Source organism: Pseudorca crassidens, chromosome 1, assembly GCF_039906515.1.
Source record: "Pseudorca crassidens isolate mPseCra1 chromosome 1, mPseCra1.hap1, whole genome shotgun sequence".
NCBI classification, from domain to species: Eukaryota; Metazoa; Chordata; class Mammalia; order Artiodactyla; family Delphinidae; genus Pseudorca; species Pseudorca crassidens.
In genome coordinates, this window is record NC_090296.1 from 190,326,701 (window position 1) to 190,343,963 (window position 17,263).

At 46.3% G+C, this 17,263-nt stretch overlaps 1 protein-coding gene across 14 annotated transcripts in view; it reads right to left on the reverse strand.

Annotated features, from left to right (window-relative positions):
- The window catches only part of BEND7 (BEN domain containing 7), a 76,878-nt gene that overhangs the window by 9,610 nt on the left and 50,005 nt on the right, over window positions 1-17,263 (reverse strand). For all 14 annotated transcript variants that reach the window (XM_067703760.1, XM_067703740.1, XM_067703749.1 and 11 more), the window contains one exon: window positions 4,429-4,548. In XM_067703760.1, the coding sequence (XP_067559861.1) occupies window positions 4,429-4,548 (120 nt within the window). Of the gene's footprint in view, window positions 1-4,428; window positions 4,549-17,263 lie in introns of those variants that run through there.

Below are 17,263 nucleotides of genomic sequence, written 5' to 3' on the forward strand. Positions count from 1 at the left end.
CAGTATATGCCCAACACTCCGCTCCCTACGTGTATGTCTTCCACCTTCAAAGGTGACTCTTCAGGGCTTCCCTGGTGGCGCAGTGGTTGAGAGTCCGCCTGCCAATGCAGGGGACATGGGTTCGTGCCCCGGTCTGGGAGGATCCCGCATGCCGCGGAGCGGCTGGGCCCGTGAGCCATGGCCGCTGAGCCTGCGCATCCGTCCGGAGCCTGTGCTCCGCAACGGGAGAGGCCACAACAGTGAGAGGCCCGCGTACCGCAAAAAAAAAAAAAAAAAAAAAAAGGTGACTCTTCAAATGGAAACTTTTCAGCTCCTTTAGAGACTGTTATTCACTCTCCTCAGCTAGAGGCACAGGTTCTGGGACACCAAGCCCTCTTCCTGCTTCCTCTGGGTTGTCTCCAAAGCTCCTCAATCAGTAACATCCGGATCCTGAATTTATGCCGTCCTTTTCCCTCAAGCTCCCAAGGAGCTCCAAGCATTTCCCACGTCCTGCTGCCACCCCCTGTGATGCAGGAAGAGGCCCTAGGTGGAGGAAGCAAGTGCAGATTTGCTAGAAGCTGGCGGCACAGCTGGGGCCAAGGCGCGGGGACCACAGGGCAGCTGGTGGATGGATCCTGGCCACTCTGACCCTTTGCCTTTCCTTTGGACTGAGTATTACATTTCAGTCTCTTCACTATGACAAATCTTAGATCTCTCTGATACTGTATTTAGTGTCTTTGTTTTTTGGGTTTGACAACTTGCTCTGAAAAGCAACAGGTAGGTACAAGTTCTCACATACTCAGAACCATCAGGGTTGCTAACGCAGAACCTAGGCAACATAAGACCAACTTAATACTTAACTAGCAAGGACACCGCTCAGCTTATACTTGAAAGTAAAGCTGAGGAGAGATGCACCCAGCAGGACACCAGTGCTTGCTTAATGAGGGGTTACTCGCGGGGTGCTGTCTTTTATAACACCTGTCAATTGCAAAAAGTGCTTTCCCTGGAGCCTGAAATCTAAGGGGCAGAGTCACAAAGGGGCCTTTGTGAGGTGTCTCCAGGCAGAGGCAGGGGACCTTTAGCCTAAGAAGAGATAAGAGAGCCGCCAGCAGGAGGGTGATCTTCCCAGGTGTTTCTCAGTGAAGCCACCCAGAGTGAGGTCTGGGCGCCTTGACCCGAGACTCTGAACCTTTGGGGGAGCTGGGAGAAGAGGCGATCAGGAGTGAAGAGGCCTCAGAGGACGGGGACAGAGAAGTGAGAGAAAGGGCCTGAGGACGAAGGACGGGGCACCCAGGGATGGCCAGGCGAGTGGCGTACCCAGCACGTGGCCACCCCGCGGGTTCTGGGGATGGGGGATGAGGAAGCCTCTGAACCTCCAGTCAGAAACTGCTGGAATATTCTCCAGGATCTCACGTGACCGCGATGAACTGAGACCTTTTTGCTGTGGACAGCTGTCCCTTCATTCCCATTCGCTGGTCCATTCAACAGATATCCTGGCGTGTCCACACTGTGTCACACAGTGTTCTCAATGCTCAGGACAGAAACATGCAGCCTCTGCTCCTGAGGGTCTCGGGGAGGAAACGGGTGTGTCCCTGTCACTATTCAGGTGGCAGAAGATCAAAGTGCCGAGGCCGCCTCTGAGATGCTGCGTGCTTCCAGGCGGAGGGGAGCCTGGGTGTGGGAGGCCCGCCGATTTCAGACGGGGTGGGGCGGGGCGGGGTCTGGTGTGGCCCAGGGGCGCACCGGGCGATGGCAGGAGGTGAAGGACCGTTGCTGTGCTGGGGGGTATGTAGAAGGGTTTTTATCTGGGCGGACAGGAAGCCAGAAGTATTTAATCTGGGGCGGGGCATGACCGGACCTCATTAGCAGAGGCTCAGGGAGTGGAGGCTCGGGTCCCAGGACGTGGCCGAGCCTGGAGCTGCACACTGGGGAGCCCCCGATGATGGGACAGTGCAAGTCACGTGGGAGGACGCACAACGAGAACGAGAAGAAGCACCAAAGATGGAAACCAGGACCCGGGTTTAGGAGACAGGCAGAGGAGAAAGAGGTGGGGAAGGAGACCCAAGGCACTGACAGGGAAATTGGAGGAGAAACAAAGAGAATGAAATCACAGAGCCTGGAGGAAGACAGTTTCAAGAAGGATGTGATTTGAAAGGGTAACAATCAGTATGGAGGTCAAGTCTGAGTGTTAATATAAACAAGTGAAATCTGATGATCCGGAGGACGCAAACGCAGCAAAGGTTCACGTACGTAGAGGAGTGAGGTCAGGGGCAAAATGCCCTGGATTCTAAAGTGAACTGGGTGGGGAGGCAGACTCAGGGAATGAAGGCCCTTTTGGAAGAAATCTGACCAACAGTGTCAGAGGAGAAAGGAACTTTGTTTGCTTTGTTTTGGTTTTGGTTAGCAAAGGGAAGGACGATAAGGTCGTGGGCATTTCTTGAGCATTATTACATGTCAGCTGTCTATCGGTGGCAATACTTACATTATCTAATTTTAACTCTGAAAACACCCGGAGGTAGGTATCAGCCTCGTTATATAAATGGAGAAACCGAGGCTCAGAGAGGTTGAGTAATTAGTCCAGGTTCCCAGGAAATTGTAAATGGCAGATCAGAGCCAGGAAAGCAGACCTGTTCTCTCCACTGCACCACGCTGTGTTGATTTGCGATGATTTGGGGGTGCAGAAGACAGCAGTGAAAACTGGGAGACCCAGGGGGAGGATAAGCACATGATTTACTGCCCAAGACTGAAAGCCTTTGAGAGTGAAAGGGGCATCACTGATAATCATGCCGGGACAACAGGAGCAAAGCGGCTGCCCCAGCACAGCAGGCTGGCTGGTCCCCTGACCGAGGACACGACGTGTGGCTGCCTCAGTGACCTCCATGCCGCCAAGCATGGCTGCGCGCAAAGACATCTTCCGAGAGGTACGCTAGCTTCACTGATAAAGACGTTCATGTACAACCCGCGTCTGGAGCCTCAGGACAGCTCTGTACGTAGACAGGCTGTACGTCTATGTCCAGTTTGTGATGGGGACCCGAGATGAGAAGTATGGAGTGACTTGTCCAAGGTCCAGAGCTGGTGAAGAGCGGACGTGAGCCTTGGAAACCAGATCTACTGACTCTGATGTGACTTGTTACCTAATGCAATAATCCATTTGGTTACCAATGAAAAATCTTAGTAGTCCATTGCTCTTTATAAAAAGAGCATCAGTTAAGTGTAAAAGAAGTCAAAAGGTTAAAAAAGGAGGGAGGGAAGATTTTTAATAAAAAAAACCTCATCCAGTTATAGCTGGATAGGGTAGCGTCTTGCTAGCTACTTTTATAGAACTGTAAGGTTTTTCACCCGGAAAAACCACTCGGTCCCTCGGTGCTCTGTGTCTTGTTGAGTCAAGAGCACTCCCAGCCTGAGCCCGGAGCTCTCCTCCCCGGGGCTGGTGGCTGGGCTCTTCCGCAGGCTTGGTCACGGTTACTCCTACTCACAGTGAAAGTTCAAGTAAGAGGCTGTGTTACAGACAGTCTCACAAGTTTGTACTGCTGTTCTATGGACCCCCAGAGTGTGACATTCAAGCAAAACCTGTCTCCCAAACTCTCACACCACAGCCACAGAAGCACAGAAGGCTCTTAGCAGGCCAGGGGGCCTGAGGTTTGATCGGTTGTTTTTTGTTTTGTTTTTTAAAAATAATATCTAGAGGCTTGTGGCCTCCTAGGGGTGATTATTCCTACATAATGGCAGAAAACTGACCTCAAAAGGATTCTTCATTGGTAAATTGTCCCACCGTCACTTTGGGGAGAACGAGATTTCAAATGACCATCTCTAAATAGTCATAATTCAACTGGTGTTCACCTTTCCTGGAAGAATGATCCCAGAACCACCAAGCCCAGATTGAAGGAAAAAAAAGAAATAAGTAAATATCTGACTTAAAAATCTCTTTCTATTTTACATGGTCTTTCTGGTAAGATGATGATTGTGTGTGTGTGTGTGTGTGTGTGTTTTAATTTATAATTTATTTTATTCACTTAGTACAGTAAGAACACCTTTCCATGCAATTAAATATATTTCCACAGAATCTTCTTTTTTTTTTTAACCTTAAGCAACTAGTACTTTTTATGAGGTCATGGAGGTCCAAACAAATAAAAATCAATAGGCAGTAGAAACAAATCACAAAAGAGAGACCTCATTTCATACATAAGACCACCAGCGAGATTAGCAATCTTTTTCATTTGTACTATTTAAAGTAAATGGCCTGACGTAACTTTCACTGTTTAATCTTAAGGTGAATTTCAAAATCATTTGACTAAGCTTTTCAGATACAAAACCAAAGCACATTATATAAAGCTTCTCCTTTAAAAGACAAAAGACAATGAAGTAGCCGAGAGCAAAGAACTGTACTTTGTATCATCTAAAAATTCGACAAAGCACTTCTGCAATTATTTTCTTGCAGCTGATTCATACCTGAGCCTCTTTTTAACCTTCTTCGGGCCAGTTTGATTTGATCCTGTAGAATCTGAACCCAGTCTCTTGGGCCGGGAAGTTTATCCACGTGATTAGCAGTGCAGTATTTTTCTGTGAAGACTGAAAGAAAATGTGAAATATTGTTAAATATTTTAACAAAGAAAACATGCAGATCTGAAAAAGGAATATAACCCCAAGAAGGAAAAAAAAAAGAGTGTACTTCTAAAAGATGTCAGTTCTGCGGTGGATATTCTCAAAATCCATATGGCGTTCCTTTGGTGAAGATGGAGCTTGGCAGGGTCCATCCTACATACTATGTCCTGTGCTTCCAAATGAAACTGGTTACAGATATTAAGTAGTTCTACGGAAACTACTCTTTCTAATGGCTCCACGTCCATGTGTATGTGTCTTACGGGCAGAGCAGAAAATGCTTCCTAAGGGTCCATTGGCCCCATGACAGAATTCTGCAAGTGTATCAACATACTTCACTTTTCTGCTAACTCAAAATCAAATAGAAAATTATGCAAAAAGATGATGGTCTCGTGGCGATTCCTGCTAAGTCGATCGGCACTCAAAATAGAGGCAGTGCAGTTGGGTGTTAGTGAAAGTTCCAATCCTACTTTGAGTCAACCTCTTGCATCTTGTGCTAGCAGCTCCTAGGAAAGAGCTCCCTAATAAGCACAAAGGGAACTCTGGAGTCACGTGCTATGACAGTTGTCTCAGTAAAGCCGCACAGCGTGTGATGGTGCACGCAGCGCTGTGGTTGCCATTTCTACTTCACATATCGTTCCTGAGCACTTTTCAACCTGCTCCCCTCAAGGTCAAGGCCTGCTATGCGGTCACGTTGCACTGCCTCCTTGGTATTGAAAACATTGATAATTTTAATATTTTGAAGGTTTCTTTTAAAAAGAAAGGACAGAGGAAAATGTTGACAGATTCAACTACACAAAGCTGTAACATTTCTATTGAATAAAAAATAAACATTTCACTTGAATGAGCAGAGCTAGTTGCACTAAATCTACCACGATAGGAAGAGCTCATCCCAAATGAAAGAGCAACTTCAAGCCTCCACCGATAAATGGAAAAAGTACACTTAGCAAAACATGTTCAAATAATTTGTAAGCCCCCAAGTTGCAAAACACTTTATACCTACTAAATTAGAAAAACAATTACGCTAATACTTAAGATGGATAAAATTCTGTGAATCTGGCGCATTCAAATATGACTGTTGGCATAAATTGGCAAAACCCTTTTGGGAGATAAGATGGTTCTATATAATGAGACATGAAACTGTTCTTCCTTGGGACTGGTAATCCTATTCCTAGAAATTTATCCTAAGGAAATAGTAATATGGAAGAAGGGAAAAAAGTCATAAACAGTCGTCCCCTGGTCTCTGTGGGGCATGGGTCCCAGGGCCCCCATGGTACCAAAATCCACGGATGCTCGAGTTCCGTATATACAATGTGTATTATATGCATACAACCTATGCACATCCTCCTGTATACTTTGAATCATTTCTGGATGACTTATTATACCTAATACCACGTCGATGCTATGTCAGTAGGTGCCTGCACTTGGCAAATTGAAGTGTCGCTTTTGGGAACTTCCTGGAATTCTTTTTCAAATACTTTTGATTGGCAGCTGGTTATACCTACAGGTGCAGAGCCTGTGGATCCGAGGGGCCGAGTGTACAAACATCAACAATCCAATTGCGCAGGAAGAGATGCAGGGCAGCAAGGGGCGGGTGGACGTGAGGGGGTGGGAGCACGGGATGCCCTTCAGGAATCGACACCATTGCGGGAATCGGGGCCAGCGCTAGTGAAGATGAAGGGGTGACGGGGAACAGATCAGGAACTAGCATGACCCGGTGAATACAGGAGGAAGGTGTGTGAGGGGAGCTGCGAGATGCATCAGGTGTGGCTTGGAACACGTTGAGTTCGGGGTGTCTGCGGAGTCCTCACTTGGGGACAGCTGGTGGGTATTTCAACACAGAAGCCTTTGGTTCAGGGAAGGGGTCCTGGAGGAAGATGCAGGTTCGAGGGGCACAAACATATATGTGGTCATTAAAACGACAAGAGAAAAAACATTGACAGAGTGGACAGAGCACTGGCCAAGCACAGAGAGGACCCCCGGGTCTGAAAGGAGATTGAGGCACGGGAGACCAGGAAGGAGCCGGAAGCGTGGTCTTGCAGGCGCAAGTGGTGGGACCCACAGCCCCGAGTGCAGACGAAGGGCCAGGAAAGAGGTGAGGAAAGAGTCCCTGGAGGCCGTCATCAAGGGCGTGGGGAAGGTGGCCACAGATGACAGTCTCCAAACGCCAGGCCTGGCGGTGGGCTTGGGGGGAGGAAGGGGCGGGGGAGGAAGGATGGGGACGGGGGAGGCGGCCAGTGGGGATCCAGGGAGGATGGGGGGACAGTCTAAGGAACCATGTACCAGAGGAACTGGGGGAGGGTCGGCATTCGGGAGAGGGATGGGGGGTTACCCTCGACCGGGACCAGGAGGAAAGCTTCCTCCTCTGAACCCAGAGGAGGAGAAGACAGGGGTGGACTTAGAAGGGATCAAGGTGGGTCCTCATCGCTCCTGACGCCTCAATGAACTCAGTGGTGAAGGGCGTGGAGAATGCGGGAACGTCTGGAAGTGCCCAGAGGAGAACAGGAACAGGAAGGCAGCAGACGAGAGCGCAGGATGCCGAGTAGGAGCGGGGCTGCGTGCTTGTGGCGGCAGTGGCCATAGGGCGGGTGTTTTCTCCAGGGCACCTGGCAGCTCCTCGTCTGGGGTGGAGACACCCGATGGGAGGGCTGCTGTAGGGTTAGGAGTTCGCCGGACAGGTTTGGCAGAAGGACAGGATATAAAGCATTGAAGGTGGTGGTGAAGATGCCCCCTGGGATGAAATTACAGCTTTCTTCACCCACCCTTCCTTTCCACCCATAACTGGGAAGCACGTGAAGCCAGAAAATGGCTTAGACTCGGGCAAATCTATGGAGATCAGGGAATGGATATATCAGTGGGGTTGGCAAGGAGATGCCGGGGAAAAGGGGCAACTGAGAATATAATGGTGGAGCGTCAAATGTTGGCAGCGAGCAGGACGTGTGGTCAACGGTGTGGGGTTGAAGTGTAGTGGAGATGAAAGCCAGTGAGGACGAGGTCTGGACACTCTAGCTAGGGGGTCACGGGATCTCTCATGTGGATGGTGAAGTTATCCAAGATGGCAGCAGGACCTGGGAGTGAGGGGAAGGAAGATGCAGAGGTGTGCTGATGGAAAGGCTCCATCCTAGCCCCAACTGAGAAGAGGAGGAGAGATAAGGAGGAGGGAGGGTTAAGGTCCAGGGAGAATATCAACCAGGCTGCCCAATCTACGATACATGGGGCACGCGAGTAAGCAGTCTCCACCTGGGAGAGATGCAGAGGGGACAGCATCCCCGGGGTAGGGGTGCTTCTGAATCTCCTGTACCAGATTATAGACAGGGGTCTTCGGGGGTCTTTATTTTCTCTCCCTAAAAGCACCTACTGCAGTGCCCTAGACTAAGAACGCCATAAACATTTGAAGAATAAACATATTTTCTACTTTTGTTTCTAATGGAAGTAAATACAATAGCTCAGATATTTAGGCTAATTGGGGGAGAAAGGCCTATCTGAATTAGTAGGAAGTCTTAATAGCATATATTTAAAGAAACAAGGTTTTATTACATTCAAATGCCCACAGTGACACTTCTTAATCAGAGGGCTGCCGAAAAGTTCTTGAAATCGTGTTTTAACGAACAAAAGACAATATTTGTATTTGGCACCCTATTCGATTATAGGAAAGTGTATACCACAGAAATGATTGAATACACCGTCTTAGCAGGTAAACCTCTCCCTCCTTCCTTGTAATGTTATTTATGTAATTAATTTCCATAGCAACCCCTCTCTTCTTAGATTGGGAAATGCATGCATTCAAATTAGCCCACATTAGGAGGCAGAGATTCGAAATTAACAACACAGATTTGGATTATGCCAACATCGAAGTGATTCCCGGCAACCACGTGTGTCAACGACTAGGTCCAGGAGAAACAGAGGGAAGGTCTCCCACTGTGTAGGTGGCTTCCAAGCGGATCTTTCTCACCATTTTAAGCTCAAGTGTTCTGCCGCTCGTTCAAAAGGTGACAATTTCTGGTTATTATTTTCTCCTTGCAGTGAAAAGTTATCTGGTTTCAATCATAAGAAGCCAGGGAAATCTCTGCCTCCTGGGTCTCCCTTTGCTTGCAAAGCATTGGGCTTTCCGAAAAATACCTCTACAAACAGATATTTCCATCGGGCATATTATTGACATTCTGGTTCATGGCTTACACTCAAACTTAAAAGAAACTTTTAACTAGAATCTACCTACAGAGGACGAAATCCTATTCTTTCTGTTACATGCGCAGATGAGTCCTGAGAACAGGGCCAAAGGACAGTCATTGTATTGATCTGAGAACACTCCATATGCTATGTGGATAGAGGTATCGGGTAAGGAGAACATATTTTTTGCTATGTGAATCTATAGCTAAAGGTCAAGCTATTATCCTGGTAATAGTTCCATTAGGAGTAATGATGTGAAAAGAGGTACTGCATTTATGAGCTGGGTTTCCTACTATGTTAATAGTGGGTCATTAAGAATCAGAGTAGAACAGTTTGCATTTACCCTTAGAATGCAGTAGGTCCTAAAAAGAAATTTCCCTCTCCTCCTGTTTTAATATATTAAGGGGAAGCAAGGGATAATTTTAAACACGTCCGAATAATCCGAACAAGTGGATTAAGGCCAACAATTAAACTAAATAAAACAGTGGAAGCATCTACTCTGCTTACATACTTTGAGGTCCCAAGGCACAAAAGAGTATGTGAGGTCACCAGGGAAATGACAAATGTTCAGTTTGATCTGTACGTGAATAAGGACTTTTCTCAGATGCTTGCATTCATTCGAGCCATGCCCTTTAACTGTGTATCAATAATGAATAAGCTAGTGGTGGCTGAGTGGATCCTTCCCTGGGAACGTGGCATCTAATATAAGCGTCAGTGAACACGGCGGTGTGTAGCGTGTCTGAATGTGATGAGCTGGGAACAGAGCAGATCGGCTGCATTCCCCAAACAGCTGTCTGTTCACACGATAGTTCCTAGAGGACTCTTCATGAGGCTTTTTCTGGCTCTCTGCACTGAGAAAAGCAGGATATGGTACGGATGTTTAAAGAAAGCCACTGGATCACACAGACAATTTAAGAAGCAGGAGAAGACTTATAGAGTTTTAATTTCACTGTGAAATCCTCTAACTGGGTTAAAACTCCGGCCAGCTGTGAGAGCCCAGCTTCTGATTTGTTGACTCAGTGTTAACCTCTGGTCAGACAGACAAGCGGAAATCAAGACTTAACATCAAGCAGAACTGAAAGTGGGGTCCTCGTTAGATCTGCCAAACTGCCTGAGGCTGTGCGGGCCCGGGTCAAGGGTGAGAAAGGGAACCCGAGCGTTCGGGCTGTGCCCACCTCCTCCCATCAAGTGAGGATAAAAGCCAGTGCCCCTCCCACATTTCCCTCTTCCCTTTGACTCTTTCCAAGCTATGATTTGAAACCTCCCACGTGCTAAGTACCATCTATCTATCTCATTTAATCTTGGCAAGAACCCGGTGGCACAGGTATTGTGATCCCATTGGACAGATGACAAGCTCAAAGTTCGGGCAGGTTAAATGACCGGCCCAAGATGGCACAGCTAATAGGGATTATTTTCCACATAAATTAATTAAGTTTTAATTTAGCGTTGTATATGAGCACACAGATTCTGTAAAGGAATAATGACCGAATTCTCCAGAGGCAAACTGACAGCTCAGGTAATGCTTCCATGTGAGAGCTGTGAATGCTGCTCTACTTTGAACCACACGAAGCAGAAGTGTGGCAGCCAACGGGGGAGGGAGACCCAGGCAGGTCTGTGAGATCATGGTCCCCCCATATTAAGGGGCCCAGGTGGCCTTGGTATGGAAGGGAGAGGGACACGGACTCCGGTAGCTTGGGTGTATAGTGAGGGTGAAATAAGGACATCTGCAGAACAAAGACTGAAAGACTATGTCACACAGACCGGCATTCAAAGAATTACTAAAGGCTGTATGTACCTGAGGAAAAAGAAACCAAACGTGAAAGGAAAGATGGGGGTGGAGGGGAAGAAAGGGAGGGCATGACCTGTAGGATATTAAGAATTACTGCGATGCCAAACTAATGAAAACGGTGTGATACTGGCTCAGAGGCAGATAAAAGACCAAGTGTAAACATGGAAAAGGGGAGCTTAGCCTATGAAAGAGGTGGAATTACAATTCACGTTAAAAAAAAAAAAAAGAAGTATGGTGTTAAAATGACTAACGACCCATAGAGAAAAACACATTCAATCGCTCCCTCACATTTTAGGCAAAAGTAAATTCCAGGTGGATAAAAGACCTGAATATGAAAGAGAAAACGTTAAAACTTTGTTGGAAAAAGAAAAAGAGAATGTCATTACATAATCAGGGCAGGGAGAATTTCTTTAAAAGGGCACAAGAAATGCACAAAGCATAAAGTAATCTATCTGACTGTTAAACCTAAACTTTGGTATGATAAAGGACTTCACCGGCGAAGTTTCTACAGGTCGGAAAGTGAGAAAAAATATTTTTAATACCTGTAACAGAGGAAAGAATGCATGTAAGTCAATAAGGAAACAAAAACTAATGGGAACATAGGAAAAGGATGGAAATTCACAGAGCAAAATAACCAAATAGTCATAAATATGAAATGACGCTCAACCTTGTTAATTATCAGGGAACCCACCACTGAGGTGTCATTTGGGACCAATCAGACTGGCAAAGAGTAAAATTTGTTAACACCAGATGTTGGCAAGAATGAGGAAAAATGGGATTTCGTATCCATTGCTGGTGGATGTCTAAGTGATCCTGTTGGCTTTAGAGAGCCATTTGGTAACACCTAGTGGTGCTGAAGATGCTTCTACCCCGAGACTCAATTCCACTGCCCACTGCACGTCGTCCTCCATGGAAAATCGTGAGCAAGGAGAACCAACTAACTTAGCAGAAGGCTGGGGAAAGAAAGCGCTTTATTTACACAGTGGTGAGCAGCTGAAATGAATGCACTAGTTTTATAAGTGTGCTGATATGAGTAAACTTGAGAAACAAAGACACAAGCTTGCAGAAAGTAGAGCCTGAGGCCGTGTATAACATATAGACTCACAAATTCGCAAAACGGTAGTAAACGTGAGGTATGGATACACACTTATGCAGTAAAGTAAAAACAGCGTGAACAGGGAAGATTCACAGCAACTTCACGTTACGCTGGAGCAGCGGGGAGAAAGAGTCTGGTGAGGAACATTCTGATTCTTAAACTAAAGGAGCGGGGTGGTGGGGAGGGTATGAAGTAACATCTGTTTTCAATCTCAGTGGTAAGACGGAGAGAAAAGGAATCGCGGAAAATGTCTTCAACACGTTCAAGATGAAGATGAATACCATTATTTCCACTTCTGACCTCAAGACTACTTACTGCTAAGGGGGACAAACGCTGTTCTTCAATCAGTCTATGAAGAAATCAGACAGTGTCTCCTAGGATGAGGGCATGGAAATGCCAATGCTGACTTGTCTCAAGCACACTCCTTACACACACTGTCTCAGGATGAGCACCAAAAGCTTTCCTTAAAAGAGAACCGGAAGACTCGGTGATCGGCCTGCTGGGAGGAACAGGTGAAGGCAAGAATCCATCACCCTGTAGGTCTCAGCTGAAATGCGACCTTCTCAGGCAAGGTCTCCCTGAGTTCGTTAACCAGTGGTTTTTAAATAATACCATCTAGTGATCGCCTAGACTATAAACTCAACAAGGGCAGAGATCACAGCTCTCTCGTTCATGGCTGGCACATAACAGGCAGCATGAATGTATGGTTTGTGGAAGAATAAATCTGAGAAACTCTTTTTCTCTGGTCTTTGACTTAACTTGAAAGAACTGAAGGAAGAGTTTCTTCAGTAAATAGCCAATGGTCTTGAAATACACGGAGTCCTGGAATTCATTTCAGGTTTGATTTAACAATAAGCCTTACAGTGGTTCGTCAACGAATGCACCTAAATCTGAAGTCTCCAGATTAGAAGTAAAGATAAGGAGATACAGTCATGCAAACAATAATGTGTTTATTGATGAGATCGGAATATCCTACTGAACTGCATATGCAGGAGACTGCAAGGCGATTGGCTGTCCCAGCAGGGTGATAGCTACAGTAACAACCACCCAATACTTCGTCCCTTGCTGCTGATCCTTGCACGGGGCTGTAACTTCCAGTTGGTTGTTGTAATGAAAAGCAATCTAGTTATCCATAAAACTGATTCCCAGTCGTATTTAATTATGAGAATTTGGACAAAATTCACTGACCCATAGTACTTCTGAACTGGAAGAGACTTGAAAAATTAGCCAAGCCACACGCTTTTTTTTCAAGAGAAGGTAATGTTTCAAGACCTTACGTGGCAGGGTTGGGAGTAAACCTACGTCCCGCGATGCTCCTTTCACTGTCTCCAAACTTGCTGGGACTTGGAGGTTTCAACAATCTTGTGGAATCACAGTGATTCTCAAAGATTTGAGGCCAGAGTAGTCTGGAGGAAGAGAACAGTATCCTCTGTCTCCCTTTATTTAGTTTTTGCTACAATGGGGTCTCTGTCTAAGAGGAAGTGCCTTTAATGGTGTCTTACATTAAACGAAGTTAATTTTAATTTACTTTTATTTAAGAAAGCCCTCAGCAGACCTAGTCTGCAACACAACTAGTGGGAAGTACAACACTTTCCTTCGGCTTGCAGTGCTGCAACACGTTTGTTTCACGTGCTTGGTGTATTTTAAGGGGATGTATTATATCTGCTAAATATTAAGATCTGGTTGATAACGAACTTTGGTAAAATGGTATTTTACTCTTTACCCCTTTTTTTGGCAAAGAGAAATATTTCAAGATCATAGATTTATAGAAATTCTACTTGGAAGGCATCTTGGAAATAGTATAACTCATTTATTTCATAGATCTGGAACTGAGAGCCTCAAGTGGAAGAAAATTTAAAAGGTCGAGAATCCTCAGTTCAGACAGTTGGTCAGTGGCACAAAAGCACGTGTCCGCCAAGTGCCCAAGCACAGCCTCATAGAATGCTTCTACGTTTATCTGTTCTTTATAGAAATGCATGAGGAGAAAGTGCTGAGTTTTTCTCTGAGTTCTTAAAGCTAGGGTTTCTTGGCACATGAACTTTTGAAGTCATTCCATGAGGTCCTGAGTTCGCCCACTAGCCAGTAACAGCCACAGGACCAGAATGAGTTAGGACACATTTGGGAAGTTCAAGGACCATCCTATCCCTCACAACCACCTAAATTCAGAGGTGGCCAAGGTGGGAAGAATAAGAATGATGAGCCGGGAGAGCAGTGGGGGTGATGCGGGCCTTGCCCATGGGGCTCAGGTCATCAGAGCAACACACTTGCCCCATCCCTGCCTGCATCTACCTGCGGCTGATGTCACAGAGTGAACACTGGGGTGAAGATGCTGGGCATTAGGACAGGGCTGATGCCTCAGATTTTGTTTCCTGTTCTTTTTTAATGGTGACAACTCCCTTCTAATTGAGATCAGCTTGAAGGAAGTTTGGGGCTTATGTTGAGGCGGACAATTAAAAAGTTCTCAAACTTTTCCTTGATACTCTCTTTGAGGCATGAAGGATGCCTCCTTGATACTCTCTTTGAGGCCATCAGGATGGATGCTAGAAAAACACAGGGATGGATAAGTGTACAGATATAGCAAGGAGTCTTGAGATGGAAAAGACAGAAAATGGCAGATATAGCCTGCTTACGGATTCCATTTTGGGGTTTATTTAAAATCAAAATCCCACAAGAAACTTATTATACTTTACCTTTTGGAGATGATTACTCTCTGGCATGAATGAAAGTGCGAGAAACTACACTTCCTGTATTGCGCGTCGTGGAGACGGCTCTTTGACATTTAACAATAATCCACGCTTTCAGAGCCCCCGTGGGATACAGATTAGGTTTTATATTCAGGATCGCCTTGATGGTTTTGACTGACACGATTTAGACCCTTCTTGAGTGCTCTGCACCACTTGATTTGTCTGTTGCTGTTTTTCTTCTATCTTCAAACTTATATTCTGCCTTCTCGAATTTCAGCTGCCCTCTTCCAACTGGTCATGGAGAAGTTGTGTGCTTATCCTGTTATTCATGCCTTGTATACATCCAATCGGGTGGAGTTGTGGTTTTTTTTTTTTAATACATTTATTTATGTAATTTATTCTTTTGGCTGCGTTGGGTCTTCGTTGCTGCACACGGGTTTTCTCTAGTTGCGGCGAGCAGGGGCTACTCTTCCTTGCGGTGTGCGGGCTTCTCATTGCGGTGGCTTCTCTTGTTGCGGAGCATGGGCTCTAGGCGCGCGGGCTCAGTAGTTGTGGCTCACGGGCTCTAGAGCGCAGACTCAGTAGTTATGGCGCACTGGCTTAGCTGCTCCGCGGCATGTGGGATCTTCCCGGACCAGGGCTCGAACCCGTGTCCCCTCCACTGGCAGGCGGATTCTTAACCACTGCGCCACCAGGGAAGTCCTGGAGTTGTGTTTTGATTTTTAAGAAACCACCTTTTTCAGTGAGGATGAATTGACTGCCTGATTCCCTCCATCCCTCTTTCTTTCCTTCCTGCATTTATTGATCGTTAATTGTGTTTCACATGCCACGGAATATGCAAAGCAAATATTCCCCATGTAAGATTTGCTCCCTAGGAACTTAACAGTCTTGTTGGAAAGATAAGATGTCTAAACACAAGTAGGATGGCCATAGATCCTGATTTGCCCAGGATAGTTCACAATGTCTGTTTTCCTGGTGAAATGATTAACAGCACCATTTTCACTCTCAAAAGAGTCCCGGTTTGGGCAGTAAATGATACAGTCATCCTTCACATAAACCATGAGTAGCAAAGCGAAGGGTCAGGATGGATTGCTAAGCGGTCTAAAGGTAACACGTGCCATAGGAATTAGAGAAAGGAGAAATCAATGGAGGCTCGGGCATCAGGAGAAAAGTCTCATGGGAGAGATGATGAGACTTGGGCCGGACCAAGAAGAATGAGCTGGATCTGTCTACAAAGAGAGGAAGAGCCTGTAGCCCTGGGGAACACAGCACAACTCAAAGTCCAAAATGACTATGTGATGCTTGAGGAACAGTGTCAGTGCTGGGCTGCGTCGCCGGGTAGGAGCCCAGGGAAATGTGGCTGGGAGGAGAGGAAAATCAAGCTACGGGAAGTCTGGGTAAGGCCAGGGTTTGCGCTTGATTTCATGGGCAAAGAAGCGGTAGGAAAAACGTCATGAACTCTTGTCTTACAGAAGAAGAAATGAGGATCAGGGAGGATATTTCAAGAGTGTTTCTGCCAAACTTCAGGGACAAGGTGATGGACAGCTTGACTAGGATGGTATCAGAGAAGCCAGAGGCCGGTGAATGGGAGAGAAGGGACGAAAAGAACTGACGGGACCGGGTCGTGAAGTGGGATTAGTAGCAGAAGGGAAAAAAAAAAAAAAAAGGCATTGACGGTGATTCTGAACTTTCAAACTTGAAAAGTCGGAGAATGTTGATGCCTCTGTGAAAATTAATGTGTCTGCTACATCAATAACCTATTTACATTTCTATCTCCCCTGACCTCTGTTCTCTACTTGTACCAGTTACTCCCCATACTAACACTTTCAGCTCACTGAGAACAGGGAGTGGATCCTACCCAGAGCCTGGTATACAACAGAGGCACTCAGTAAAGGAATGAATGAATGAATGAATGAATGAATAAATAGCTTGTATAAAAAAATGTGTCTGCTAGGGGGTGTTAGTGTTAGAAGCCCCAGGCCACCTTTCAGGTGATGCACGTGTGGGTAAGAAGGACCACCGCTGACTCTAGAAAGAGGCCAGGCCAGGCCCCCATGCCCGGTGGTTAGGCTGGATGTCCTGCGTGCCTTGGTGGCTGCTGTCAACTGTCTCTCTTGCTCCTGGCTTGTGTCCACATTTCTACTTAGGATTTGCCTGCACGTAGTTGTAGATGGCTAAGCTGCCTCCACACGGGGGGAGATGAAGAGGTTGGGGGAGACATGGACATAACATAACCGACACTGGATGTGCTCTGTGATCAAAGGGACAGGGTGGATACAGGGGCACCAGGGTTCTGAGAAATCCCAGGAGCTGATGATGGAGAGGTGTGAAAATCTAACCGAGAGCCGGAAGCACCAGAAAGAAGAACCTGGAAACACAGTCAGCGTAACAGAAGGCTTGACTCAAGGAGCAGTCGGTGAGAAAACCCGACTCATTCCAAAAGGCAGCGTCTCTCTCTTCTAAGGATGCTTTTAACCGGACAGATGCAGCCAGGCTTGCTCTTATACAAAGATGTCTTCAAGGCAGCCACAATAGATGACAGCTTTCAGTTCAATTTGAAATAAAGGTCTATGGATTTTGAGGCATTTTCTTAATGGAAGCTGACACAGATCCTTAGTTTTTTTTTGTGGGCTTACCATCAGTCCCTGGTACTACGGTGACAGCAACTATTCCACGATCAGCTGCATAAACCCCTCTAGGGCAGCGATCCAAGCAAATGTCAATTCCCGAGTCTCTCAGATTTCTGCAGCATACCTTGTATGAGAGAGTCAATAACTCTTCGTGGAAATGAATTAAAATAATTGTCAGATCACTAGCACCAACGACAGGTCCAGGAGAAAAGCTACGAGGAATTATGCAATTTGACCAATTTTGGACTCATTATCCAATTCTGCTTCCCAGCAGTGGGAAAGAAAAGAGGAGAGATGTGGCATTACCTGAAGACGCTGG